Source organism: Grus americana, chromosome 4 (genome assembly GCF_028858705.1).
Source record: "Grus americana isolate bGruAme1 chromosome 4, bGruAme1.mat, whole genome shotgun sequence".
In the NCBI taxonomy this organism is placed as follows: Eukaryota; Metazoa; Chordata; class Aves; order Gruiformes; family Gruidae; genus Grus; species Grus americana.
The window spans coordinates 65,815,559-65,842,922 of record NC_072855.1 but is presented as its reverse complement, the minus strand read 5'-3'; the positions used below and the strand labels follow the sequence as shown (position 1 = coordinate 65,842,922).

The window sequence follows — 27,364 nt, the reverse complement described above, 5'->3', positions numbered from 1 at the left end:
CCTTCTGCTACACAACACAAAAAAAAAAATGTAATTCTACTGATACCACCATAACCACATCAGTATAAAAATGTAGAAAACACAGAAAACTTAGTCACCATTGCATAAACACTGAGAGTACTTTAAATGCATTAGCCATAGCACCTATTTCCGCTATTGTGAATATACATTGAATCACAAGAATCCAGTACTCTACTGAAGCTCTCAATTACAAATGTAATTTTATTTAATTTCTTCACTCAAACTGAATTTTCTCATTCCAAATCTTTACTGAAAGAAAGAGTAGCTAAATGCTTAGAAAAACCAGGAACTGCTCTAGTAGGCAGCTAGAGAAATGTATGTATCAATACAGATATGGAATGTAAATTTCAACTCATATAGATCACAACATACAAAGAAGATTTTTATGCAATACAGACTTACAAAACAATAACAGTTCTTTTCACAAATATTTTCACAGAGTTCTGCACAGCAATCTTGTAGAAAAGTAGATTTGTGCAACACCAAAATAACTTATTGTTCCTTAGTATAAATTATTTTTCATTTCCTAAAAGAAAGAGGTAATTTTAAATGATTGGGCAGGACCTGACTGGATTTGGTGATAGCAAAATATAAAAGATATTGTTGCTTTACGCAGAAAAGGAATATGGCATGTGCTACAGTATTGCAGGGGCTAGTTCGGGGAAGGAAGTCGCCTGCAAGTCTAGTGCTGCTGCTGCTGTACAGAGGCAGTGCACCAGCAAACACCTGCCTTTTTAGTGCTCTCACAGTCAACCAGCAGAAGTGTGCTTCGGTACTTGCACCTATTAAAAAATACCTGCCTCTGTGGGTTTCTAATTTGAGTTTAAAGTCTTCAGAATAGCCTTTCTGATTTTGAGGAACAATCCACATTTTGGTGTGCTTTGAAGGAGATGCCAGGTAGAAACTGGAAGGATTCACACTCGATGTAACAGAAACTCCCATTCCCAATTTCTCGCTCTTAACTGCACGAAACATACAACTAAAAAAGAACTAATTGTCTAGGCCTAGAAACATGCTTGAATAGTAACATTGATGGAAATGATTTGCAAAGTTTAAAATTACATTAACCATAATTTAAATATTACCATTGATTCCCAGAAACTTCAGTGCTGATGTAGTACAATCATTTGGAAAAGTACAAGACAAAGTGTGGTACAGATAGCACAGATTAAAATTCCTCAAACATCGTAATTAATTTCCATTATGTTAAAATCATATATTCCTCAAGGTTATAGATAAAGCTTCAGACGGAAAATCCGTTTCTTCATAATATAGCTAGAATGTGAGTTTTAACCACCTTTACTTTAGGTTTCTTTTACATATAGGGATCAAAATAGACTTCTCATTATGACTAAAAATATAGATTTTTAACTACAGAACCCAGCAGCCATTTTTCTGCTTCTTTGCCCTTCCCCAAAAAAAGTCAAGCAAGGTCTACAAAAATAGCAATTAACTTTAAAAAATAGGTTGCTTCTTCCAGCATATTTAAGTTACATTCAGATGTAATATAGCTATTTATAAGGACAATGTTGTGGCGAGACACCAAGGAAGGTGCGCTGCGTTCAGTTTCCTTCTGACAACAGCTGCCTACGTCAGTGCTAATCTCGGTCTCTGTGAAGATCAGTATCTGGTTTGATACTCGTGGTGCCAACGATTGAAATCATTGTAGAAAACCACTATGCTCCCAGACGCCATGCCAGTCATTATACACCTAAGGAAAGCACAAGAGCACATTCGTTAGCGAACTACCTCATGTTCAGGCATCTGAGTCAACGCACCGATGGGTTACATCAATATAGGCATGAGAACCCGAGGCAATGACCAACTTCCACCGAAGACAGCTGGAGCTGGAAGTGCTCTGCATGCCAGAAAAGTAAGGCTTTGGGGGGCTTCCATCTTGGGCTTCCAAGGACTCCAGCAAGCTGGATTTGAATAAACCTGCCATCTGCACCACCTCTGACAGATTTATGGATTGCAAAACATACAAAACACCATGCAACACGTTCGTATCGTCGGCCTGAAGCTACAATTGAGAGTTAGACAACAGAATTGTTTACCAGCATCGCTGTCTGGCAAGGCCAGTTCAGATTTCCTGGGATTATTTCTTGGCTTGCTTGGTTGGTTTTTGGGGGTACTGGAGGGGGATGAGCCCTGGTGAATCAGCCAAGTGAAGGAAGGCTAGAAGTGTTCATTTCAGTTTCGCCTCCCCCATTTAAGCATGTGATCTACACGAAGGAACTGGAATTCAGCTGGAAACGTTAGTGTTTGCGTTTGAAAGCAATCTGAAGGCTTTGATCGTTTTGGAAGTGTCTGAAAGCAATCACTGTGCCTTCCCACTGAGGCACTCTTTCTGTCTAGATGCCGTACCATTGGCCTACTACTAGAGATCATTTAGATCTGTTTGAAAAGCCATGACCTTCACAAAGCACACAATTACAAGAGTTTCTATATCGCCTTTTCTATTGTCTCATACTAAAGTGCTAGGAAAATCAAAAGTATGAGGACACTTAAAATTCCGGCACTTAGGAAAAAACCCTAAGAATTGGGAAAAAAAAAATCAGAGTAAAAAGTTGTAATTTTCCCTTCAAAAAAAAAAAGACTAAATATGAGATCATCAAAACATTGCATTTTGAGAGTATCACACTATTTCATTTCAAGAGCACCATTTTGATTGTTTTTCCATTAGGTTAAAAAGTCTTTTCACACATTGTCATTCAAGCATATACATTCATGCATACCAAATAAATTACTCTGAATAATTGCCTGTAATTACTCAGTAATTAAAATACCGAGTAAATCTCTTCTGAGTTTCTGTGTCTTCAAACTCAAAGTGAGTAGGTTCCTAACTTGAACACATGGATAAATTTATAGATGTCCATATTAAATTTCAATTTATTAACATGCAAGGATTATGTTGGCATGTCAATTATTACAGTTTAAAGAGTCTCTAAATGCAAAATTTTATACATTTCAGAGGTCTAAAATTCAACAGCTGTAACTCCAGCTTTTGAAACATTTTTAACAACAGGGGCTTTTTAATGGAAAACTGTTTCTTCCAAAATGCCTATAATATCTACTTATACTTAACAAGAAGAAGTTGAATGCTTAATTGAAGTCCACAGATACTGCTGGCTTGGAGTTTTTTCAGTTCATTTTATGGAAGTTTTAGAAACGTAGTCCCGGTAAAAATGTTAAAACAGTCAGTATGGACTTCAGTAAGTGGAAGGTTGAGTCTTAGCAATGTGCTTTACTGCAAAATGCAGTCATTCCTAGGGGATTTAGGAGCCAAACTGGCTTGAAAAGTACACAGAACTCCACTAAGCAAATACGCCAAAGCAAACAAAATTCTAGCCCACAAGCTAAAAGCATACAAATGAGTTGTAAACATCTACCTTATAAACAAACAATTCTTTTGCGATAAAAACACAAAAGGACTTTTAAGTACAGCTGCATTGGAAAATATAATGTAACAATGCAGCAAAAATATTAACTGATTGCCTTCAGTAGAAGGAATCCTCAAGGAGGGTCATGCTTTGTGTGGATAAAATCACTTTTATAGAAGTGAAAATTAACATTTGCTTTAGCAAAATATGGATGTGTGGAGGGAATCTTATTGTGCAACTCTTCTAACTGGTCTATTTTTAACACAGAGGCCTGGAATTAGGAATGTGATTTGTATCGTAAGTGAAAGAAGAAACATGAAAAGCACATATGTAACCTTCCACCACCATGTGACCCACACTGTACACTGACACAGGCCAATAACTCAACCTATCTTGAAAGCATGCCAAAGTAAGATTTCTTGACTCTCTCTTCAGTCCCCCAAGAGCTGAAATCCTGAAAAAGATTATCTACCCTAAATATGACATGTCAGAAAGAAACTTAGGCAAGCACAGACTTCTCAATATAATCACCAGGATCTGTGATCCACAGAAAATCAAAATGAGAAGAAAAACAAAAATGCAACTTCATTGCAAGTATATATCCTCTGAAATTCCGGTCTCTAGACCAGACTTTGTTCTAACCTTTGGTCATATGACAGGGCCATGGATCGGATTCCAGCATCACACCCTGGGTAAGCAAAAAGCTGCTTGAGGTCCCACAACTGCCACACCATGACAACTCCATTGTCTCCACCTGTAAGCAGATACTGTCCATCTCGACTCAGTTGAATTGCCTAAGGGAAAATCACATGGATATTTGTCAGATAAATATGTGTTGCTCTTACTCCCCCTCTTTTACTTTCATAAAAAAGTTTCATATCGACAGCTGAATGTCTAGGAAGACTTGATAGTGATACAAGCTTTTGGGAAGCAGCATTATTGTTATTTTACCCGGCAATAGAATGGATGTTATTACGCACAAATCTCTTCAAAACATTAGATGTCACTAGTAAAGTTTTACCTCATCTGTGATTTATTCCATATTCCAAAGATCTAATATGAGGTCAGCTGAAGAAATTTACTCTTCTAATTAGCTAGCTTTACAAGATCCAGCAGTACTGCCATTAAAATATAGTACCTGACATTCCCCCAAGAGTCTTTAAAACCAGCCTAGCAGAAGCTATCTTCCTCTCCTCTCTGGCAAAAGGCTGAATGATGGAGGGACCTGAAGTGTTATACAAATTAATGGAATTAATTTAGATCAGCATTTTTAGATTCTTGCTCGGGATTAATAAAATAATGACCCACCCCTCTTAATAGGACATGATGATCTTAAAAGGTCTTTTCCAACCAAAACAATTCTATGATGCCTTTCATTATCTATCCTGAAACCACTTGTGACAAATTCAATGGCTTATAGCTTGATTTTGCATCCATCATGGGGACTGATGGCAAATCTACATTTCAAATCTATATTTGGGATCCAGATCGTGGAGAAAGATGGGATATCACCGGTTTTCACAGTGAAAACTTCTTGAAACAAGAATCTTCAATCTATTTTTATATTTCTTGTGTGCTGCTGGAAAAATCATGATACATACTGAGTACCTGGAAGAACAGCAACTTTCCTCAGTTACCTGATGACTATACCAGATGATACTATCAGATATTAAGATGACTGAAAGCATGAGAAATATTTCTTAAAGAGGGATTTTTCCAGTTTAAATAACCCAAAATGTGTTTTAAGAGAACTAAACTTGATATTTTATTAAAATAAGTGATACCCTATGGTGTCAGACAGACCATGATCCACCTAGCCCAGTGCTGTGTCACCAACAGCGGCAGCAGGAGATGCTGGGCCACTCTACAGTCCCTCCCCTTGCACTCCCCAGCAGCTACAATCACTGGATGGGGAATATCAGAAAGTGTTATCTCTGTCTGTTCCCTTTACTATCTATTTATGGACATGCTACCCATGAATTTTCCTAATCTGTTTTGTTCATTACACAACAAGAGAGTTTTACCTCTTTTAAGTGATCCTCCTAGTTTCAGTGAGTACCCCATAGGTTTCATATTGTGGGGTTTCCTGAATAACAGTGCTGCAGTCATCTCATCCATTGTCATCTTTACTCTGTAGACCTTCAGCATTCCCCACCCCAGAAAAACATTGAATAAAACTGGTTCCCAACACCAACCCATGGAAGACTGACTTTTCTCACAGCAATAGTAAGATCTTACCCTTCCTTTCAGTATGGGCCTTAGCAACTACTACTACAGTATCCCTGAAGAGTACAAAACTTCTTCTGAAAGGAAGACTCTGTCCTGCTACCATGCAGAAAAGAAACTAAGGCAGTAAATGATACCAGGCCCTGATTTTATAGCTTCATCCTCCAACTATCCAGGAAAATTGAAGGGTTCATAGGGTTTTAAAAGAGCAAACAAACAAAAAAAACCCCACCAAACCCCCCCAAAACCCCAAAAGTTGAATGAATTCTGTCATGTGGAATGACATCTGTATGAGCTACCAGCAAGATCAAGATCCTTAAAAAAGTTTGGACCATTATTAATAACTCCTGTAAGCCCAAACCTTTTCCTATGCTCTCCTTTTGTTTCCAGATGCCTCATCTCAGTTCTCATCTGACGTTTCCCCCCAGCTTGACTCCTGGTTTTGCCCTTCTCTGCTCTCTACTTTTATTTTTGTATGCAATACTCAGCACAGCAGCAGCCTATCATCCTCTTCATTTAAGCACACGGAAGGGTGAGAAACAACTTTGCTAGTTGTTTGCTGGATGATTTACTGTTATCAAAAGGAAAATAAGGAATTTTGCTACTATGAAGCACTATTATCTAGTATTAAACTCCTGATCCTACCTAATCCTTCACTCCATTGCTCCTACTTTCAATTCTTATTTTTCCTTCACTCCCTTCTGCCTCTTCTTGTCTTCTCCCAGTTTCTACACTCGCATCTCTGTTTCTCTGCTCCTGTCGCTCTTGCAAACATATCTTTCATTCTGCCCTTGGTTCTGTCCTCGATTCTGCTCTCCTTTCTCCTCTGCTTCCCCATCAGTCCTTCCCCTTCCTCATCCAGAACCACCTCATCGCATTTCTTGCCACGGCATTTTTGTGCACCTCACTGTAGGGGATGATTGATTGCAGGGGAAAACTCTGCATCCCTGGGCTACAGATGTTCAGTACAGAACGTAGATGCTATTGAATGCATTTAACCTGAGATTTGTGAATCAGCTAAATTTGGGCAGCTTTTCATCAAAATACACATCCTTCACACTAGGACTAATTAGTGATTAATTTCAGCTCCCTGACCCAAGGCAGGGAGCCACAAAACTTTTCAATAGAACAATGAAAGAATGGAGGATATTCAGAGCAAGAGCTTTTAAATTCCAAACACAGGCGTTCTACAAATAGATTGATCCCCTTTAACTAAGTGTCACTGGAAGGCAAGGAAATTGCCTCAAGATGATAGTCTGCAAGCAAAATTCCAGCTCAAAGATTTAAATTTAGGAAACAGTAGAAAGAACTGAAGATAGGATCTTACAAACACATCTCTCTCTGCTGAAGTCTGCAAGTCTTTTGGCACTTGCAATCTCTGCTTCTACATTTTTTCAGTACGCGAAACTTGTAACATACTGTGATTTTAAATTCCTCAGGAAAAGGAAGTTGGTTTTTTAATATGCAGAATCTATACCACACGCACCACAAAAATGAGAGAAAATAAAACACAAAAATGTTAAGATCATGCAACATTTCAGTGTTTATACAGACTGCTGACAAGCCTAGAAACCAAAATATACAGTGTACGTAAGATACTGCTTCATGAACACCAATAATTGAAGTCAGACACATTGCACATCTGTATTTTCTATATTGCTGTATTCTATGCTATGATGCCAAATATATCCTTTAAGAATTGTATGATGTGCAACACTTACATTAAGATAGAGTTTCCATATTGTATCATAAATTTTGAGTGTTTATGGCAACAACTCCCAACTGATCAGAATGAATCACATTGCTAAAATTTTATTTCGCACATAAACTTTAAAATTAAGGTAATTGAAATATAAGCCCACAAAAATATGCTAAGCACCTGCCAAAGCACAGACCCAAGGAGCTTGAAAACTCATTTAGAGACCTTCTTAGAAGAGTATAGTAACTCAGTAAGAAAGGGGTAGAAAACGAACTGAGATAAGACTGTGAAAGTTATCTAGAACTTGCACGCACTGAGTAGATGATCATGTGATCTAACACACCACACACAATGATTTAAAAAGATTATTCATTAGGAGCAAAAATCAATATGGGGTGGTTTTCTTCTCTATAGCAATGGCAGTCTCCTAAGGGTATTTTCAAATTGCAATGAAGACCGTGACAAATAATTATTTGCTACACTTATAAAATTCAGCTGATGAAAATCCATTAACCTTATGGTCATGGTTCACTTGAATTTTATACTTGAGGCTTTTACTGAAGAAATGCTATATTAAAAGGCAAATTAAAGCCATTAATCTTTAACTCTTCCACTACCTGCAAAGTGCAGTGGATTTTGTAATCTTTTGATTAAATAAAGTATAGGCTTTGAACCCTTACTAATACCTACGCAATTTTACTAAGTCATTGGCTTGTCATGAAGATGTCGATTTATTTATTTTTATAGTTTATTAATAAATTTCTCAGGCATTTGACTATATATATATATATATATATGAACGAAGGAATGAATGGAAGAAAAAGGTCACCCTGTCAACATTTCAGTTTCATGACAGGCCCTTCAAGATTTAACAAACGAAAGGATGCTTTTACTCCCAAGTACTCCAACTGGTATGGAAGACGACATGAATCAATTTTACTGTTCTGCTTTTCCCCAGCGTAGTTTATCTACGATTCTGCTAGGTATGAAACTGAAACAACTCTGCAACTAATCTTTCTCGCTACATGAGCTTCAGACTCTCAAATAATCCCCAAAGCGCACAATTTCAGCAATGTTCTAAAAGCTGCATTTCTGACTTGTATTTTCTTGGAAAGTCTCGAAACTTTGCACAAATCCCTTTTAACGTCTCAGATTTTTGAAAGGCAGTGCTTTGTAAAAAGGCAGAGCTGACACTGTGACAGCCCTGGCTTACAGCAGCAGGAGTCTTGTGGGCACTTCCACATTTCAAAACAGACTCAGGAAAGGAAAATAAATTGGTTCCTCTGGGTGAAACAGCGTACAGTCTTTGTTTAGGGTAAAATAACTTTACTTCTCAGAACAAGCAGACTATTTAGAGTTAAGTTATTCATTAAGATATCTAAACATTACAGAGTAGATGTACTGCGATATGCCTAAGCTCCACTGAGCAATACACTATTTAAAACAAAAACAGGTGGAAGGCATTGATTAGACTTTGAATTTCCCCAGAGCATCTGAAATTCTTCTAGCAGTTTTCTAGCACAAGAATACAGGGAAGAAAATCCAAATGTTTCAAACATCACTATTGAAAACCGCTAGTGTTGTCAATAACGTTCTGAAATACTAGTCCATAATGACATACAAAAATAGAAACTAGAATGTTTCATTACAGATTCAACACGACCTTTTCCTTCCCTTTTCTATCCTCCTCGAGCAAAAGCCAACGAAAAGTGTTTGTCGGCACAGCCCGTGGGTAGGTACTATTCATTTTAAATGCCCCTACTTTAATCATGCAGTTGCCACTTGCCTTCTAACGTGATATAGTGCAGAAGCACTGGGAAAGACGCTGTAGGTTGTTTAAGCGTAAAGCCCAACTGGGACCACTGGGAGAGAAAGAAAACAAAACCAAACAAAACAAAATAAAACCCAAACCTCTGTACATATGTAATTCTGGCCCACAGAGAGCAGAACTACCATTGCCTCCAGCAACGTTCCTAAAGCTGTGGGTACTGACTGAAACACTACAGAAATTGTTTTAGCCGGCAAGGGATTTCTAGATATTTTACAGATTTGCTGGCCTAGCTGACAACATAATCACAACTGAAAGTGACAGATTATCAACATTATTATTGTAAAAAGAGAAAACACTGTGATATGTACTTGCTTTATGGAAAGAACTGGGATGAAGGGTAGGCTGCAAATCTCAAAAGCATTTGTACAAGGACAGCCAAAGGTGCAATTTCAGAGAACTGAAGAAAGATTCAAATTGAAGCAAGAATCTACATTAATTTGGAAAAATGGCTTGGGACAGAAATATACACATTCCTACATCGCTTCCACAGCCTCAGATCTGCACTTGGGGCTGCCACAGCATCCAAAGTTCGAATGCCCCCTCGGTCCTGCAGACAGCACTCTCATTATGGTAGAGACACCTACACAGAGTTATTTCTGCGTATTCCACCACCAACGTATCCAACATTTTTGAAAACAGGGATGCTGGATTAACGGAGTATAGTACACCACAGATCTTAGAAGGTTTTAAGTGGAATACACTGAACTACACTGGAGACTTCAGTGCTAATGGAACATTCACTGTTCCATGTAAATTATAAAATGGAAATAATGAAAATAATGAAAAATGGTTTAGTGGTGGAGATGGCAGTGCTAGGTTAACAGTTGGACTTGATGATCTTAAGGGTCTTTTCCAACCAAAATGATTCTATAATTCTATAACTGTAAGATCAAAATTCTTTCAAATATATTGACACATTCTTCCATGTTAAGAATTAATATGAGTAGAGTCAAGAGAAGAACAGGTGCAAATATAAAAATACTCACAATTTTGCAAAACATCTGAAAGAATTTCAATAATTCTGTAAAACAAACATGAGGGCAAAGAGGCATTTCCTTCCTAATTCAAATAAAGGAAAAACTGAGTTTTCAACTCCAGAGTAGATTGGAAATCCCAGCAGCTGAGTTGCTTGGCTCTTCCGTCAGATTATGGAAGTCAGCTTGTAAGTGTAATACTGCTATACGCTTACAACAACAAAAGTCTCCTCTTGCTGATGTTAAATAGTTAAACAGTTTTTATATAGGAAACACTTCTTTACTGTGAGGATGACTGAGCACTGGCAAAGGTTGTCCAGAGAGGCTGTAGAACCTCCACATCCTTGGAGATATTCAAAAGTCGTCTGGACATTGACCTGAGCAACTGGCTCTAGATGGCCCTGCTTGAGCAGGGGGGCTGGACCAGATGATCTTCAGAGGTCCCATCCAAGCTCAACCATTCTGTGATTCTGTGCCTCTCAGACCATGACTACTGGCACAGAAACCATAACTTCAGATAATTCAGGTAGCCTGAACGCTGACTGAGCACTGTGAGCTTGCTTGATGTCTCTGCTGCATTCTGTAACTTTCTAGCAGATTTGGTAATGCTTGTTCATTTTTCTTTTCCCTTCCCTTTCCTTTCTTTCTCTTTCAAGGAAAAAGTGGGAATATTTTTAATTCAAGGAAAGTATTCTTTTGACATTTCTGCTTCATTGCAATATAGTTGGCAGGTTCTGCTCTGCTTCATAGGTACTATTTCATAGGAACTGTCAAAAGACCTGCATTTTGTATTATAAAATAATTTCCATAAACCCCTAAGCTTAAAATGCCTCCTGCCTAGTTTTGGACTTGCTCCATGTCTCTTGCAGCTAAAGATGTGAACCTAGCTGCCTGCTCAGCAAATGCCAAAGGGCTAAAGAGTTGAAATATAGACATATGCCTACAACTTTCCTGAAGCTCAGTACAACATATGCTATCTCAAGCTAAGATGAAGGAATGTACACAAAGGTGCCAAAAAAGGGAAAGCCAACATCCAAAACAGCACGTCCAACGACCTCCTACCTTCAGACTCAAAAGTAAAGAAGTAGCCCGTCTTCTTCTGGTCAGCAATTAATAATATTTGTATTCTTCAATTCAAGGAAATGCCTACAGGGTATTCCTTACTGAACGAGCAGTTATTTTAAAATTAAACCCAGTACTATTAGGAGTACATGGTCCCCTTAAAACTTTTTTTTTTGAGAATGCTGCTATTATAGTCTAGTATCATGTACTTCGGCTATAGAAAGAGTCTCCACACAACTCCAACATTGGTGGCTTTTCCTGATACTGGAACTGATGCTCCTTCGCGCACATTTGAGTACACTCACCTTTATCTTGTCATCTGTTTCCATGGTGGCTTGAAGTCTCCCATTCACACTGAACACACAGAAGAGGCCGTTTTCATAATATATGACACAGTGGCCTTCTCTTGAAGCTTGAATGAGTTTTGGTCTCAGACGGTTTTCGGGACCTTCTAAAGTTTCAGGACCTTCTAATGTCCTCAGCAGATCTCCATTCATAGAATGTATGAGACATGGTCCTTCTAATGAGACAGAACAAAAGTTCTAGTTACTGATTTACATGCTTATTTAAAGACATCATATATCAAATAATAAGTAATGACTTCTACTTAGGTAATCGGTATTATAACACAATATAATGATTTTTACCATGTTTCAGTGGATGGCCTATGACTTTAAGGGTGCCAGAGAGTAAAATGAACAGTTTATCCCTTAAAAGCTTTGTATTAAGGTATTTTAGAGCACCTATCAAAACTAGTTAGAGACCTAACAGGTTTTCTTTTGTGGATTTTCTTTTGAAGCTGGTAGTAGTTAATTTTGAGAGCACAAAAATAAATGTACTGAATACTAAAATGAAATTTTCAAAATATGAAGACACACAGAAGTAAGTGTAATGAATTTACATAGGTAGGTATTCTAAAAGTTTACATAGGTAGGTACTCTAAAAGTCTATATTCTCATATTAAGATTTTAACCCATCCATGATCCACTAAATATTTGCTTTTTTAATATATTCGGACAAATAGCTGATTTGCATGTAAGCCACAAGCGTTCACATGTATAAAACAGAAACACACAGAGGTGCACATGGTGAGTACACCCAACTTTGAAAAAGTGTCTCAAAGTAGGTACTTTGGAAACAGTAAAGCAGAAAGATCCTAATTCTAAGAAATTTCCAGATTAAAAATAATTGTGGACCAGCAAATAGGAAAATGATAAACAATATCCATGGAACCAACACCATCCTTATAATTTGCCTGCCAAAAGCAGGTCTTTGAGAACACAAATGGGGCATATTACAGGCTTTGTAGCTAAGCTCAAAGAGCCTGAACAGAATTACTATAAATTTTAGTCGGTAGTTTAAATATACCCTTCATCAAACAAACAAGACAGCACATTCTCTTTCTCCTGAAACTAATTTTTGCTTCCCTTTCTGAGAAGTTATCCATAACAAACATTCTTCACCATCCTGGCAGACAAGAGCTGTATCCAACTGTCTGCTATATGCAATTATACACTGGATAAACAAACAAAAAGAAATAGTAATCAGTGGGTATAATAGGGAAACTGATGTGGTTGTCTCTTCCTGTAAATGTTTGAATAATCCTCAGTTTTAACGTGTTTAAAAAAAGGTTTCAAATTCCATAGCAACTAAAAAAGGGTTAGAAATAAAACCACCATAAAGTTAATAAATTCTGCCACATGAGACTATATTTCTTTTTGCATTAAGATTACAGCTTCATGAACAGAAAGAAATGACAACAGCTACCTTACCTTTTGAACCACTTATTACCAGGCCAAGTTCAGCACAAATGGTAGCACAGGTGATCTCATAGTCATGTCCTGTCAAAATAGCTCGAGGAGATGCAAAATCGCCTTCAATGAAAAAATAAGAAAAGCAAACCTTGGTTACAATCTGTTTCTAAAACCACTGCTTTCGATCACTGAAGCGTCTTTAGTTTCCTTGCTCTTTGAGGGCACGTTCCTTACAAATCACTTCTGTGCTACCGTTTGCATATGGTTGTTCTCTACTCCTATCTATATAGTACAGCAGCAGTATACTATAGAAATTCAGCCTATGCATTTACTAACGCACGTTAACATAAAAGCCAGGTGTGTGCTAAAACCAAACAGAAGTTGGAGCACACAGATTTGCGCTTCCCCCTCCCTCCATCCCTCCTCTATTTTTTTTTGGGGGGTGGGTGCGTGTGTGTGTAAGAAGAGATCTAAGTCAATTACTACTTTTTCCTATAAGAGGCATAAGTAAACGCCGGTGTCACTATGACAGGTACTGAGACGAGACCCCTACAGTATCCAAAGATGAAGTAAAACATCCATTGACTGAGTTTATTTTAACCTAGTAACAGTGTTGAGAACTCAGCCTGATGTCTAGTTCCTTGTAAGATGTGGAGCTTGGACCATAATTAGTGTGAATTTCAGATGAGTTTGCAAAATCAAAACACCCAAACCCAACATGAATTACCACTGCTCCTATTAGACATTTCCCTGCAACAAGAACAAATAAAATGGCATTTTTTTTTAGATTCACTTTGTAATCAAACATATATGAATACCATAAAGCAGAAGAAATTGTACAACTGGGACATTTAAAGGAAAAAAAAAAATATTCTCCAGGTCAAGACACAGAAAGGGTAAGCAAATGCTGTAAGGCTCTTTAAATAATTTTATAACTTCACTCACAGGTCATTCACTGGATCACCCTCTTCAAGAGTGCTAGCATTTCACGGAAATCTCAATGTTATTTCTGTATTACCATGTAATTAGTTCATTCATAGCATTTTACGAAGCTATTAAACTGTAAAGAATGTATCTCGGGCAATGTTATCATGCAGTTTCACAACCAAGTTTTTACGTGGCAGGGAATAATTTTACTTCACAATAAATGATGATATGTGAGATACCAACAAGGCAGTAACGCAGTGGTAAAATCAAACTTTTTTGCTTCAAAAGCAGGAGATGGTTTTGCAAAGAGCCAGAGCAATAATAGGGCCAACTGACTCCACTGGTTACTAAGGTAGCATCATTCAAATCACACTTGGGGTTCTAACTTTTCAAAAGATAAAACCAGCATAATGTCAGTAGTTCGTCCATGTAGTCTTAACAGTACTAGCACTACTGGTATTGGGTCTTATTACAAATTATGGAAATATATTAAACCAGGTAGCTACCCACACCCTGCACGTGCACAGTGAGAGACTTCTGTGGAAAAGAAGTGTAGATCTGGGCTTGCATAAATAATAGCTTAGCTTACTCTCCATCTATTACATTTTTGCTCAGGCCCTTTGCAACACCTCCCAGAGTGTCTGTGTAGCTGCCACATTCAAATGGCTTTTTAGAAAAGGTCATAATCTATCACAAAAAGTATCAAAGAATTTTGACCTTTCAAAATTGGATTTATTCTTCAGTTACTGTTATAATTTACAATTTATATCCACAATACAAAATCTTGAAAAGTAAATAAATCTGTTTCTTCTTAGATATATATTTAGCATCTTTGTATATATATGTGTGCACATACACGCACACATATATGCATATATGTTATCAGCATTTTAAATCTGAAAATGCTTTGGAGCAACTGGCTGAATTGTCCCTAATCTCTTAATAAATAATCATTAAAAGCTATTGCTTTTGTTTCGTATAATGTTTGGCAAAACACTCTCAAGCCCAGGAAGTATGGCAGACAGTTCGGAAGCAAAGGAAAAACTCCCAACAACTTAGAAGCGTAAGGGTAGAATTAATGACCTCTAGGTACTTCTCAGGTGGCTGATCCTACGAATGCTCACAAACCTTTTAGAGAAAATTTGCTCTATTGAACCTTCCTCACCTACACATGGGGCAGGCACCTTAGAAGATTTATAAATGAACGTTGTGTAGACAAGCCACAGATTTGCAGTTTTAGGGGAAAGTGTAACAGCAACCATAACAGTCTTATTATCCAGTAGCAATTTAATTTTGTTGACCCAATTCTTTCTCCCTGTTGTCCCCAAGCCATAAAAGAGGAGGCAGCTTTGTGCATTTAAAGCTTTTGTTAGTTTGTTTTATTTTAAATGAGCTGCCTACATTAGCGAAATTCTAGAATTCCGGTTTTATTGCTTTCTTTTGCTTCCAGAAATTACATTTAACACATACTTGCATAGATCAGCAAGGAAGAAATCTAATTATATACAACACGTGTCAATGTAACTTTTGAAATCAGAGAAGTTTTAAATGTACAGTGTTGTGCAGTAATCAATATAAGATGTTGGAGTTAGAAGGCCTTACAAGAAGCAAGGTCTGAACGAATGATTAGGAGGTGCAGATAAACAAAATCCTCATAGTAAACTTATTGCTTACAGCAACTACATTATTGTAGGCTTTATCTACATTAGGCTGTCAGTAACTATATACATAAAATGTAGGAGGTAAGATTCTTAAAACAAGAAGTAGAAACTGGGCATATATATTTATCAGTCCACAGAAAAGTAAAATTACATAAGTAACGTTCACGGTCTTTTTAGAATTTGGACTTGACTTCAAACAGAGTATAAATCTACAAGTGGCAGGATCGGTGTTTCATAAATTGCATCGACTGTTTACTAAATTACATTTGTTCTAAAGAAACACTTTAATGCAAAAAAGAAATAGAAGAAATCCGAATAGTATCTGTAAAGAAACTGGGACTTGAATAAATACTGTAAAAGAGGAGGCCTGTGAAAAGTCAGGCTGACTCCTTTTATAAGAATGTCAAGTATTTAGGGGTTTCCAAGCCTCTGATTTTCCAAATAATGGGGTCAACTTAAAAGCTGGTCGTAGAGCAGAACAGATTTCTTTAAAAGCTTTTAGACTGTTATTGCTTCAGAAGATTGTCATGGTTTTCAATAATGCAAAGAGAAAATTTTATTTTGTTGCTGGTTTAAGGGGCACCACTTCAAACTTTTCTAAATTGTTTTAGGGGAACCAGCTTGCAGACCTTTTGAAAAGCTGGGGAAGTGACTTCAAAGGGAAAAGAGTCTTTGTCCGCTAAGCAGGTTTACGACCACTGATGCAAACCCTAACTAAGGACTGAAAAGAATACTCAGTGCATCTTTATGGAGATCCTTAAGGAAGATGAACAAGTCAAATGAGATTAAAGATAGTTCAAATCCTACCACTAATAACCAAGACACAACAGTTTTACAGATGTGCTTTTCTCAGCATAGTATGTAATAATATCCTTAGCCCATACCATTGCTGGACTGCTACTTGAAGTTGAACGCTGTAAGAATCTTAACGCTACATTCACATTGCAACAAATGTCATCAATGATTTAAGTCACAGGAGGTATACATAAAGTTATTTTCCAGTAATGGACAGAATACTTTACCTTTACAGTAACCATTCAAATTATTTCAAAAGAAATCTCCTACATTCCAATAAATATTTTCTGCAAAGCTGTTTTCCCATAGAAAACAGCATAAAATATCACTCTTCCTTAAGTGACTAAAGTACATTTTAAATCATAAAATTCAAGCTTCAGAAGATAAAAGAAGAGCACATGATATCATGTCAGCTTATGGCGATACTTCAGTGAAAAAATGTAAGGCGTTTGGAAACTACGGTTAAAAAGGAACAGCAGGATTATAGCAAAGTCAAAACTTTCTTCTAGCTTAATGACATCCAGAAGAAGATACGCCTTGCTGGATAACAAGAAATCAGTTTGTGTTGCTGTGTCTTTCTCTGCTGTTTTTTCAGCTTCGGTGATGTTACAAAACAAAACTGGATCATGACATTCTAAATCCATCAGTAAATTCCTAAAATGACTGCTTTCTATGTTTTCAGCACTAAGCTGTAAGAGCTGAGCCAAACACAGGAATTCATTTAAAGAAAAATATCTCCCTAAAAAGAAATCAAACTAGAGATTGACTGAAAAACTTATGTCACAATAAAATACGAGATACTCTTCCTATTATTTCTGAGTGGGATTAATACTAAGCAACACATTAAAATTTAAAATATTTGAGTATGGTCCTTTTTATGTTTTATGCTGAGAAGACAGTCAAATATGATAAGTCACAGACAGCCAAACGGCCATTTCTAAATTATTATTCTATGATTGCAGAGGCTGTAGGGCACTTTTAAATGGCAAATTAATTATGTGATTTTATGTCAATATAAAATCTGAATTAAATGAAGCATCAGTTAATCTTTTTACCTATTTCTTGCAAAAATAAGTGATTGAGTACTTTCCTAGAAGGATACATCAACCAAAATAAATTATATATGTAAGAAAAGTCTTCTAAAATAATTTTACAAATTTCACAATTTTGAAGTTGTTTCGTATGATAAAAATCGAGGAAAACAATAAAAGGTTTTAAATCAATTTGAGAAGTACAAATGTACTTACAGAACATATGACATTTGGACAAAAATGCTTTCAGCAAAATGCAAGTAGATCAAGAAACTCGCTGCTAGGCTTCTATGCGGATTACATAGCAAGTTTCAGAGTTTAATTACATCAAAGTGACAATTGTCAAATATTATATAAACTCTGTATATTAACATTATTTATAGATCACACACAGTGAACATTTAAGTAACAGACAACTGGTTAAAAACTCATCTCACTGGTGCAGAAAGGATGTGAGATCTTACTAAAGCATTCCTAAACCTTCAGTTTGAATAATCTTTCCTTTGTAAATATGCGTTTTCATGTAAAAATGTAATCTTTTCATATTATACAGGAACTTCACTGTTGTCCGGTTCTTCACATAACGCTCCATCAGCATTTCCTCTAATTCCTTCAAACTACTTCCCATCTGGTCAGACTTTTTTTTTTTTTTTTAACAACAAAAAGTACAACCTGACGCCTAGATGCGAGTTTTGTTTTTGCAAAAGACACATCAACTGTACCATTTTCTGAAAAAGGACCAATATCTTTGATCAACATATCGTTCCGTCCTGAAGCAAAATCTAAAAACTTAACACAGAGATGATGCTATGGTGCTATTACATTTGTTCAGTAAAGAAATATTAGATTTATCTTGCAGAATTCATTTCAGCAAATATAACACAGGGAAGGCTTACTGTACTCCTTCCCGCAGTCACACTGTGCAACAAGTGACTAAAATTTATGCAGTACTAATATGAGATTTTTTCATACACATTGTGTCAAGAGAGCAGGTTCACTGCCTTTCCAGAAAAAACACAGTAAAGAAAAAGATGTAACAGGTCTTGGTGAATTGGATACTACAACTCAGATTTCAAAAGTCAATAAACCCCAGCCTCTTAATTCCTACACTACGTGCAAGGCGAGGCTTTCTGGAACGAGTTCGCCCTTACTGGGGACTCATCTGCTGGAAGTCCTGGAAGTTGTTCCGCAGGACTCCTCCCACCGACTCCAGAACTTTTTGAAGCCCCTGGAAAGTATCTGCAGGTGAATATTCAGGGTCAGTGCTCACTAATATTTTCATATTTGCACCATCCCAACTTCATAAACTGCTACTTAAATATCAGCTTTGAAGTTTCAAAACACTATCATTTTTGTTTGAGAAGGTTCTAAAACAGCTTTATGAAGGGGCTTTTTTTCTTTATGCTAAAAAATAATCTATTTTCTTCATATTTCTCTCTTACGGTTTATAGTTCTAACTATTCCATTACGTAGTGAGTCCAAGAAAAAAAACCAACAACAAACCTCAACAGGAAAGGAAAAAACCCATCAAGTAATCATTTCGGTCAGAAATAGCACCTACTGCAGAACTGTTGTAAGACAAAAAATATTTTACAACCTGCTGAAACTGACCACTGATTGAAACTTATACAGTATTTAATACCTTGGGCAGAAAATAATCTGAGATGAGAGGTTTCAGATGAGAATTCAGCTCAATTAAGCATTTTTTTTAATTATATTTTTTCAATTAAAATACTGTATTAAAATAATTTAATTTTGTTTAAAATAAGAAAAATGTATCACTGAAAAATAATACTGTTCCATAACAGCACGTATAAAAGTCTGTGCTTTAGCGATTTTATTGCTTTTGTAAAGTTAATTTCCAACCAATGCTCCAGTGGTGTACTGCACTAGATAGACGCTTACCGCCTTTACGTGTCCATGTGACTGGCAAAACCGATGCATACACCAAGTTCAGAGCATACCTAAATTAGCTGTCTTTTCAAAAGAAACTGTTTTAAAACAACAGATACTTTTTTCCATTAAGCAGGCCATAATTCTCGTTACATATAGTATTCTTGCACTTAGCAGAGTAATGCTTATCTCTGTGATGCTAGCGTTAATAGAATTTAGATCCAGAAAACACTTAGAAAATAATTTCCAACCTGAGGCGGGATTATTGTATTGACCAAATAATTTTTACAACATTTAAGTAGGTAATTTTATTCTAGACTATAAATTATTATATCTTCTGCATTACTCTGTTCTGTCTTACACAGTATAGACTTTGAACTGAATGGTTATTTTTCCCAGCAACCAAACAAGGTAAATAAATGTGATATATTAGTACATCATCCCACCACTATGCATATGGTGCACATTAAGGTTGTATTCATTTACCATATGAATATAATTCCTTTTACCACATCAACTATTAGTTACAAGTTGTAAATATAGCATTGTTTTTCCTGGAACTCAAAGGTCTGCATTATATCATGAAGCACTAAATATCCTTATCCTTCTGGAGAATTTCATGTATATAGTTTTAGTGACACCTGAAGCTGGATACCACCAAAAAAGCAGCATCAAAACTCCTTCTGTGTTTCCAGCCTCAAAATACATCCTGCCTTCGCTTGCGTCTGGACTGTGCCTCAAAACTCGCTCTACAGTGTTACTTGCAATTACTTACTCTGATTGACAAATCCTGAAACACAATCTCTCTCAGCCAGGTGAAAACAAGGATGATACAGATGCTGAGCTTAACACTGTAGGACATACTTTTAGCCAAAACAACTATTTATAGCGCACAAACTTACATGCTCGTCAGTACCAAATCACTAAGACTATTCAAGCGCTTTCCAAAGCATCAGTGGGTGCAACTGCAAGCTTCTTTCAGTGAAGACCTTGTCCTCATATCTACGACGTGACTTTCTTGGCATTATATAAATACAAAATTATATTGCTGATGCAGCATGATTGCAGATTTCCAGATATACCAGAATTCATCCACCTGTTATACCTCATCTTTTTTCAGTTTAAATATTTGGAGGCTAGAACCATCATTTATATGTAATTTATAGAGTACCTGGAGGAATGAGGCCTCAATCTCTTTGAGGTATCAATGTGTTACAGTTTAAAAATGAAACGACAGTGACCTTTTGTAGCTGTGTAATTTAAAGCTCTGTTCTAGATTCATGCAGATAGTCCCAGTACTTGCTGCACTGGCTACAACGGTGCCCTGTGAAGATACAGGGAATTGTAAGAGCAATTACAGCATCAGGGCCTCTGTCCACTAAGCTTTCATGAGGCTTTCAAGACTAACATCAAATAATGCTATAAATGTTACGTAGAAGAATATTTAGTGGTTGCTACCTTTTTCAAAACACGTTACGGATGCTTTTCTAAGCCTTGTGGGTCTTCTCTATGAATAAATTTTATTGAATTTAACTTAAAACAGGAATGGAAAAATTTAATATTGCACTTGATAAAACTAGCAAAAAAGAAAAAAGTATTCCATTGCTTTTTACAGTCGCACTTAACAAAACACTCCTGAACTATTTCTATTTCAGTTCATACATTAACCTTGAATTCATATTGTGTTTTCTCACTATAATTTTAATAAAAAGGATAAAAATTAAACTACAAATTTTTTTTGTTTGTTTTTGCACCGAATATGTGAACATAGATATATTTTAAACATTTTACTAGGCAGTGCTTTGGAGAGTCAGTCCCAAGATCAGCTTTCAACTCAATGCCAGCAGATGGTGCTAAAGGATTCTTGCTTTATACAGAATACTGTGCTACTCTGTCCAGCCATTTCTGACAAACAAAGAATATGTGTCATGTCTGCAGTTAGGCACTGTTAAAATAATATTGAATTATTTACTGGCCTTTTTTGAAGAAGGACTCTCACAATAATATAACGTGTGTAGGGGTAAAAAAATAAATGTGCTATCGAACACCAGAAGGAGCACATGCAGACTGTTTTTAAACTCTCAGTGCTGTACTATCACAGACCAACACTCTTTCTTACACTGACTACAGTGAACGGCATCTATAGCCTTAATAGGTGCAGCAATTCCAAATTTATTTTAGTATTTGGAGGCTCTGCAAATTTTTAGCTATTATGGTAGACCACCATTTGGCAGAAATTAACAATAATAGCAGAATTTCCATTACTAACATGATTACTGATTTATGGACTATTTTGATACCCCTATTACTTAGCATGATAAATGCAAAAGGGAAAATTGACAGATAAGATTTTTACAACTACTTCCCGATTACTTTTTTTAAGAAAAGGAGGTGTTATGCAAAGTACTTCCTATTTTTTTAAGAAATAATAATTAGAATTCTAAATAAATATTTATGCTATAAACATTCTTTAGAAATGTGGAACGTTATCTTCTCTTTTATCATTGGTTTTGAAACTGAAAATAAAAGTCCAGATCATGCAGAAACTTGTGAACCAAGATGTACGTTAATTCAAGATGAGGATAAGGATGGGGGAAGAAGGCAAAGGGGGTTTTTTGCTACTAAGTCAACAGCAGACGTAGGACCTGCTTGAAATCAGTGTGACTACTCACTGTGTACAGGGGCAAACACACATGCAAATCTTCACAGAATTCACATTTACAGGATTAGTGTGTCTGAGTACAAAGAAATTATTTCTTATGACATTACTCTTTAATCAACCAACGCAAACATGCTCATCAGGTCATATTTTCAAAATTTAAATCACCTGCATCATCCACTTAGACAACCGATTATCAAGCACTCAGTTATAAAAAGGTTACATTTTCAAGCTAAAAAATGTGTGTAGCTGTTGTTGAAATACAGGTGGTTCATCTTTTGCTATTATCACTAATAGAATTAAAACTAATGATTTCTCTAGTCTCAATACCATAGCTTTAATTTAATGATAATGTTAATTGATAAAAAGTCTTTCAGGTATTCAAATACTTATTTTGAAATTGTAGCTACAAAAACCCAAACAAAATACAGTTTCTTTTAAAAGTAGCTTGGATAGTAGCTAGACTGTTCTTTGGCAAGACAGGAAAGTGGTGATTAAATTTTGAATCCTTTGGGAGATTTCAGATTTTATAAATTGAAAAGATTATGTATTTTAAACATTTGTATTTGAGAAAGATATTCTACATGTTAGCAATAGTAAAACTGTTCAATGAATCCTCTAAATTAAATCTCATTTAAGTCCAGTAATTGTTTTTTTTAAAGTATGTGCTTACATTCACACATGTGCCCTGCTACACAGCTACACTACTAAAAGCATTTCATTTCTCTAACACACTTCCAAAAACCTGAATACAGTACTCTCTGAAACATATAAAACTATGCAATGAAAGCACCCCCACAATCCTCGTGATGCAAATGTGATACAGAGAGTAACGTTTTCTAGTTTTATGGGCTAACATAAAAGAGGTAATATAATTTGTTTTATTCACATATGTGTGGAAGATCAATGCAATAACTCAGAAGAGATCACATTAGTATTAGTAGTAGTAATACAGTTATACACTGACTCTACATTTCATTAGTACTGAATACTTTTATCGGTTAAGCCTTAATTTCATTAAGCAAACCAAATTTCTAAATTAGATATTTTTGTTTTTCAATATGAAAACTAAAAAATAATTTTTAACAAATCTGTAGATATTTTGAAAGCAATAGAACATCTATTATGTTCCATTCATATAGAACATTCTCGTCACATTTATGAATATAGTGCAAGAACAGCAGAAAAGCGCTTCATCTTCACCTGACTATGGAAATGCCTACCATTTTATTAGCACAAACCATTTTATAAGCATAAACAGTATTAAGACAATTAAATTCACCACTTTAAACCTTCCTTCCAAGAAAGTACATCCAAACAAAATAATTACAGTGAAAAAACAAAAACTTTGAAGACATAAATTGACATTCACCAATGTGATTGGCCTCTACCAGTTAGTATAGGTGAGGGATCATTAAGAAGGAGGATTGCAGAAAATGGGATATTCCAATTACAAAGATGTTTGTTGGTAAAGGAATACAACAAATATGTGTGTAGCAAGCAAACTGGTGACAATTTTTAATATATAAGCAACAGCTAGAGATGACCTTCTAGGTATGATTACAACCAATATAGCAAAACAGATCAAAACCATGGTGGTGAAAGGAACTTACATGAACGTGGTGAAGATATGACAGTGTTCAGTATGCTTTATAAGGGAAAGAACAAGGACAACAAGATAATTTTTTTAAGTATTTTGGGAAGACAGGTTTCAGTAGATACAAAACATTGTTCTGTAACATCTCCTGGGAAGTTAAGTCTACAGAAAAACAAAGGAAAAGGTAATAAGGAACAGAAGTTCCTGCTCCAGTGCAGCAGAAGATGACAGACAAGAAGATACCAGCCGGCACAACTGAAAGTTCTCCAGTGACTGTAAACACAGGAAAGTCAGGCAGAAAGATCAAAATAGGTGAGATTTTTCTGAACCAGTGTAACAGACAAGGTATGAACAAGCAGGGACAAAACCAGGATAGCCAAGCATAGACGTGATGCAACTAACAATGACATCAGGAATAACAGTCATTCCATAAACACAAAAATATGTGAAGTTTTCATGAGCAGTTGGTCTGTTATTAAGAGCAATACCAATAGATGATGCCACGCATTTAGAAGTGTATCAGTAAAAGTCTTCAATAAAAAGGCCAACTGCAGTCAGGCAGCAAACATAAGTAAAAGCAGCAACGAGAACTGCTGTCTCAATTACAGAATACCTAAACAAGGTAAATGTTTGGAACTCAATTGGCTTGATAATACTGATTTGAGGCTACTGTGAAAAGGAAAATACATAATCCCAGAGCTGTAACTCTTGTTTTATGGATATTGGGCGAGGTTCTGCAAGACTAAAAAAAAAGTCTTGTGTTGTTTAAGAAGCAGGAAAAAGAAAACTGAGAAATTAGTCTGCTTAATCCCAACAAACAGAAAAAATACTGGCAGAACATTTATATTTATACACACACACACACACAATTTCCTAGAAGAAAACAAGGAGATGAGTAACAGCTGATCTGGATTTGTTACGAACAAATCATGTCAAAGCAATTTTTTTCTTGCAATGGCAGAGTAACAGGACTTGTGTTCAGGAAGACATCATGTATTTTTACTTTAGTCAGGACACTGTTCTTAAGGAAAATAGGGAAGCACATGTTTAGAAGATGCTATTATACATCAGATGAAAAACCAGTTGGAAAGCTATATTCAGAAAGCTATTAATTGTCAAAATGGTAAATGTATTGATGGGCATTCCTGAACTGTGTACTATTGAATATTTTCTTTAATGACCAATTTGATAGAATAAGACTGCAAATTACATTTGCAGACATGAGTTGCTGCAAGTCTGCTGGAAGACAAGATGAGAATTCAAAATGTGTTTGGCAAATTGGAGAAACAGTCTAAAAAGAATACAATTCAGAAAGTTTAAAAACAAGGTTCCACAGTCAAACTACACAGAGGAGAAGAACGAACTGAGTAGCCGGTTCTTCAGAAAAGAATGGAATTTATATTAGCTCATACACTTAAAGAATTAACACTGTCATGCTGGTTTGAAACAAACAAATATCCCATGGGGATGTGAAAAGTACTGGTCGGTAAAACAGGTTGTTTTCTACTTATTACTGGAAAGGCTTCAGCTGCATTGCTAGGTCTACTTTGAGGAAGACAGTCAACTGAAGAGGAGAGGAACACAAAAAATAAGAGGTCTAGAAAAACATGGCAAAAGACAGAAAGAATTGGGTTATTAAAGCTGGAAGCAAAGAACTGCAGGTCATGGTAATCCAAATAACTGGAAGCTGTTGCAAGGAGGAAATAAGTAATCTGTTCTTTACACAAAGAATAAATATATAAGAAATGATAGAACGCAACTGCTGCAAAAAAGAACTGAGTACTAGGCTGAACACTGGGAGAAGACTGCTAACGACAGGGCTTCTAAGGCCCAAAAATATATTTGCCAAAGTTTTTAACAGAAGGTTGGACAAACATCAGTCAAGAATGCTTTTGGTGTAGTTAAGCCTTCTTTGGGATAAGAGGATAGATCAGGTGACCAAAGCTCCTGCCCGCCCTGTTTCCTATGGTTCTGTGATTACAAAGTAAAATGCAATCCCTCAACCTAGGAAATGTCCAAACACTAACAGTTGCCACTGGAGCTTCAAAGCAAGAGTGGGATCTGAAAGTGATGCACACCATTTGTATGCAAATGAATTCTCTCATCTCTTTTGTCAGCCGTCACACATAGTTCCTCCCCTGACCCCCTACTTCTCGCCTCCCCTCCACCTCCATCACGTGAGGCTGGGCAAGTGCAAAACATGGCATCTTTCTGCTAGTACACCGCCCTCTCCCAGTAACCTCTACACATTCCACCACCCTATTCAGGAACACAAGTCCTGAAGCATAATGTCACGTCCCCAAGTGGTACCTTGCTATTAGATCGGAGCCTCTAAATATGCAAAAGCCGACCTCGTGATACAGATCACACATGGGCTTCAAGAGGTACCAGAGGGAGGGTTACATCCTCTCCCTCCTACCTCCCCCAAGCAAGCCACATGCTGAGGAGAGAAAAGTAAAAGCCCCTTACACTATCCAAAGTGACTTTACATCTCCACAGTAAATTACGTTAATTAATGTGAACTCAGAATGGCTCAGAGCTATTCTAAAGGATAGTACTATTTCAGATCCTCTGCTCTGTTCTGAATTATTCCTAGGTTTGGTCAGAAATTGTCCGCAGAAACGTTTCTGCATCAGAAAAGGCCTGTGCACCAAAGTGAAGTACTGCCATGCTTCTACATTTTCAAAAACAATTAATTTAGAAAGAAAAACCCCTACATTTGATCAAAGAGCATGGTGAAATATTTTTTGAATTTCAGGATTTACTTTGAGAAGGAAAAAAGGACTTAACCTAAATGTAATCAAGCTGTTTTGTGAAGAATAAAACTAGTTTCCAGCAGATGTGTCCCACGTAGGAATTTCATATCTTTGAGATTTAAATTCATCAAATTTGGTTTACATTGATCTATCCATTTGAGAGTTATTAGGGAGAAACTAAACAGACAGTGAGACTGCCTAGATATAATTTCTTTAAGGAGTCAGCTTAAAAGTTAAAAATTAAAGAATGTAAATAATGAATATTTCAGTAACATATTTCTTCTGTTAAACTAAAAGCGTAAAGAATTTTTCCATACAGTCCAGTTGGCCAGAACTCCAGTTGGTCCTTGATAAAGAATATCAAACAAAACACTTATTTATCACGTATGCCATAGCCCACCTGGCTTGTCAGCTTGAGTTAAGTACCACTCTAAAACACGAATGTACGCAGCCAGAGATCAAGAGCTCAGTGCTTCCTAAAGTAACAAAACCAGATAAAGGAATCTAAATAAAATGTAACTGGTGGAGTAATGGGTGCCCAATGGGATAGCATTTAGGGTAGCTTGATCATACCAGTCTGCTGACTGATGTATATCAGAGGCAACAGGTACTATGAAAGGAGGAAATAAATGCTCCTGGTTTAGATTATTTTTGTTGAAACTACTCTGGCATCATGATTTGGTAGAGTGCCATTGGATGCATGTTGATGTGAAGCCATTTTAAGATGGAAATTAGAGGTAATTAAATAGAGAAAAACATAGGAAAGAAGTATCAACTTTGAGAGTATCTAAAATGCCAATGAATAGTGCTCATGGAAACCATGAATAAAATATATTTTGAAGTAAAAAAAATCATAAGCTTCGAATACAAAAAGGCATCTGACAAGTTAAATATCTAGCATCCCACAAATGGATGGAAGTTACAGATGCAGTAACAGGGCTCAAACCCAAGAAGTCTGCTGGTGCTTTCCATTTCTGACAAAATCAGAACTAAGCAGAAACAGCTCTTTTATTTGCCTTTGCAAAAAAAAAGTTTGACTGAACAGAGATGCCTATAGAAAGCTCTTTCTGGGAAAAATTAAACCCCCCAGATTAC

The 27,364-nt window shown here is 36.4% G+C and overlaps 1 protein-coding gene across 8 annotated transcripts in view; it reads right to left on the bottom strand.

The window, feature by feature from the left end:
* Positions 1–204: 204 nt before the first annotated feature.
* LRBA (LPS responsive beige-like anchor protein) overlaps positions 205–27,364 on the bottom strand; it is a 466,837-nt gene continuing 439,677 nt past the window's right edge. For 7 of the 8 annotated variants that reach the window (XM_054824979.1, XM_054824982.1, XM_054824980.1 and 4 more), the window contains 4 exons: positions 12,969–13,070; positions 11,502–11,716; positions 4,047–4,198; positions 205–1,732 (listed from right to left, as the gene is read on the bottom strand). In XM_054824979.1, coding sequence (XP_054680954.1) covers positions 1,642–1,732; positions 4,047–4,198; positions 11,502–11,716; positions 12,969–13,070 — 560 coding nt within the window. In that variant the 3' untranslated portion in view covers positions 205–1,641. The remainder of the gene's footprint in view (positions 1,733–4,046; positions 4,199–11,501; positions 11,717–12,968; positions 13,071–27,364) is intronic. The other variant, XM_054824981.1, reaches the window with a different exon arrangement.